The following is a 3918-nucleotide window of genomic DNA, read 5'->3' on the forward strand; positions in this document are numbered from 1 at the left end:
AACCCTCGCTCAGAGTTCCATATAAAGGATTGCGATGGGAGATTTTAACGCCAAGGGTTGGAAGAGGGAGAGAGGGCGAAAAGTTCATAGGTATTGGAGAATGAAACGTGCGAGAATGACTAGATATATTGGCAGAGATGAGAAGAATGTTCATTGGTAACACCTGGTTCCGAAAGAAGGCCAACAGAAGATGGACCCGGATCGCACCAAATGCGAAGACAAAGAATGAAATTGATTACTTCCTGATAGATAGACGACGCTTCGTGCAGGATATTTCAGTAGTGCCATCATTCAACACCGGAAGCGGCCATCGCCTGCTGAGAGCCAGACTCACGTTCACTGTGAAGGTGGAGAAAAAGGCACTGTGTACGGCGAACAGAAGGCACCAACCGGTAGCTTTCGACAAAGCAACCCTGAAGGAAAACATTTCCAGGGAAGACTGGAGCCTCCTGGACGGCTGCGATGATGATTATGAGAACTTCAGCAAGAGACTGAAATGGTGTGTGAAATCAGACAATATGTGCATAGGATTTTATTGTTTTTACCCTGTTTCCCTCTGCTAGTTATGTTTCTGTGAACCAATCGATCCCACCTGTTTTGAAGAGGCCATCCTGAGTCACTAGAGGTTCACACTGGTCACAAGGTCCCAGAGAGGATTCCATAGCAGGGGACAAAGCCAGTTGTAGCTGCTGGAGATAAATACAGATGGTGAAACAGGGACGCTGTAGCCTGCAGACACACAGCACCCATTCTATATACATGGGAGATAGAGAGATGGATATACAGCTGATTACTTAAGATGGACATACAGCTGATTACTTAAGAAGAGAGAGAGAGAGAGAGAGAGAGAGAGAGAATACAAAAATCAGTCAAATAAAAGTTTTAACTTTCCTACCAATATTGGTTGGAATTTTCTAAGTGCCTTAATGGATTTAGGTGCCCAACTCATCAAGAGGAGCGGGTGCCTAACTCCTATAGAGTACTATTGAAGTCTCAGCCTTAATAGTCCAAGAATTCATGTTACAAGGAAAGAATTCCCAGCACAATTTAACAACATTTTCAGGTTCCACAACTTATATAATGGAAAGGATGTTCAACTCTTATTAATATTTGCTAAAGGTGGTAAATCTGGCTCTACCTGTTGGGAATTTTTGATATTTTGGAACTGTGTAACAGTGTGAAAGAATCACAGAGGTACAGTCATAGATGTATAGATTGGAAAGCCACAAAAGACCATTAGATCCTCTAGTCTGATGTCCAACACTAGATTTATTGATTGATTGATTGGGCTTATACAAAAATATGAAGACTTTCTCAGTAATGGTATCCCACATTTGGACAAACTTTGTCATGAGAAGAGATATGAGATGATGTGAATCAAACTATGTGTGTCTAAATGGCTGCCCATTATGGTGGGCTCTCAGACCCTTCAACATAGCAACTGGGTTCCTGGTCCGATTCGAGAGATGTTGATATTTTGTTAAATCTGCTGCATAAAACTTACGATAATATATCCAAAGAGTCAACATGCCAGCCAGCTCTGTTCCTGCAACTCCATTATCAAACCAGGGGGCTTCCTTCCCCCCAACTTCTTCTTTGCTGGGTTAAAGCTTAAGTATGTTTTTGCCAATCATCTCCAAGACGTATTTTTCTCTTCCTCACTTTTTATCCTTCCTAGATACACCCCATGGCAAACACAGAAGGGAAGAATCAAACGTCCATCACAGAATTCGTCCTCCTGGGATTCAGGGATCTTCCTGAACTGCTGGCCCTACTCTTCCTGCTGTTTCTAGCGATCTACATTGTGACCTTGGCTGGGAACATCCTCATTGTTGTGCTAGTTGTGGCTGATCGGCACTTTCACATCCCCATGTACTTCTTCCTGGGGAACTTGTCCTGCTTGGAGACCTGCTACACCTCCACCCTCCTGCCCAGGGTTCTGGCCAGTTTCCTGACAGGGGACAATACCATTTCTGTTAGTGGTTGTATGACACAATTTTATTTTGTTAGTTTCTTTGCTGCTGCAGAATGCTATCTGCTAGCAGTGATGTCATATGATCGGTACTTGGCGATATGCAAACCGCTCCATTATGCAGCCCTCATGAATACCAGGTTCTGCCTGCAGTTAGCAGCTGGATCTTGGATAAATGGATTTCTGGCTGTTATCATAGTAATATTTCTTATGTTACAATTAACTTTCTGTGGCCCCAATGAAATTGATCATTTCTACTGTGAATCCACAGAAATGTTAAATCTCTACTGCAATGGCACCAACCAGATAGAGCTTGTCATTACCATCCTGGCTGCTATATTCACTCTGCCTCCATTTGTATTAACTGTGATGTCCTACATGTGTATCATCTTCACCATCCTGAGAATCCCTTCCACCATCGGGAGGCAAAAGGCATTTTCTACCTGCTCCTCTCACCTCATCGTGGTGACTATTTTCTATGGGACCCTGATCATTGTGTATCTGCTACCAAAAACCAACACACTAAGAGACCTAAACAAAGTGTTCTCTGTCTGCTACACAATTCTGACACCTATGGCCAATCCCTTCATATACAGCCTGAGAAACAAAGAGGTGAAAGAGGCCCTGAGAAAAATTGTCAGTAAATGTGTAGATTTTACAAGAAATTAGAAATCACAAGGTTTTTATTTCTTACTGTATTAAGGGGAAATGGTGAGATGCAGAGCTGGCTTATTGTTTTATAGAACCAGATTCTGGGTGGTCCCTAGTTCTGGTGAGGCCTTTGGGAATGTGCTGCTATAATATTTGAGGATGTGCAAATATATGAAATGTGAGATCAGTCAATACCAGGATCTTTACATTCAGAATAAAATTGAACTGTATTACACTTGGTTCGAGTTAGGCAATTCCATACACTAAGCTCAAGTAAGAATATAAAATAAAAGAACAATTTACACTGGGATTATCAAAGGATCCTAAGGGGGTTAGGGATCTAAATTTCAATGGGGTTGTGTTACCTAACTCCACTAGGTCCCTTGACAATCCCGGCTGAATGACAAAATATTTGAAAGGATACATTGATTTTGGGTGCCTCAGCCACTGGGGACCCCCACTTGAGACACCAAGATTTTTCAGAGCACATAGAATTTTCATAACCTGTTGTGTGTTCAAATGGGGTGGGGGGTGGGAAATGATCCGTTCAAGTCATTCTATCTAGGTATGTGAGGTGGCCCTCACCAACATTAACAATGGGACACCTCAAGAAAGAAGAGCTTGTCGATATGGAAAGAAATTATATGAATTTGAAGAAATGTGGGCCCTGTTTCCAGATACTTTTGGATAAAAAATGCTGAAGTAATGCCTGGCTTCCATTCCTCCGGACGACTCTGCTTTCTCCCTCCCACTTCCTGGCCCCGTTCCCCAACTTCATTTTCTTTTGCCAATTTGTGTCTTTTTAAAAAAATTGTTGTTACCCCCTCCCTTGCAGGCAAGGTTCGTCTGATTTTCTATTGCCTAGTCTTGTAGTTTTGACAAGTTGCAAAGTTGCATAATTGCATATTTTTTTAGCTAGCCTGTAAAATGTGCAGTGTCGGGCAACATGTATGAGCTGTAACAATTGTTTGTTTCTTCATGAAAATTTAAAAAAAATGAATCACAAAAATAAAATGACAGGACACCTCACAATCACTGCCGGAAGGTAGGGAATTCACATCTCCGTATAACAGAGGCACAGGGTAGATTACGGGGCATGCCCAAATCCGCACAGAAAGTCTGTGGTTGAGCAGGGAATTGAATGCAGATGTCCCGCATCATGCTCCAGGTTCTATCACTACACCATCCTTCGGCACCTGAGAGGGTAATGCCTCCCCTTTCTCATTAGTTAACCTCCTGTGCTTTCTACAGGCCATGAACTACTGACCTCACAAGCAGAGGGTGAGGATTGAGAA

General features: G+C 42.5%; 1 protein-coding gene across 1 annotated transcript; it reads left to right on the top strand.

The window, feature by feature from the left end:
* Positions 1-1687: 1687 nt before the first annotated feature.
* On the top strand, positions 1688-2641 carry LOC144274004 (olfactory receptor 10A7-like). Its single transcript, XM_077832723.1, has one exon. The coding sequence runs from the start codon at positions 1688-1690 to the stop codon at positions 2639-2641; it is 954 nt and encodes a 317-aa protein (XP_077688849.1).
* Positions 2642-3918: the final 1277 nt, after the last annotated feature.

Source organism: Eretmochelys imbricata, chromosome 14 (assembly GCF_965152235.1).
Source record: "Eretmochelys imbricata isolate rEreImb1 chromosome 14, rEreImb1.hap1, whole genome shotgun sequence".
Lineage (NCBI taxonomy): Eukaryota > Metazoa > Chordata > Testudines > Cheloniidae > Eretmochelys > Eretmochelys imbricata.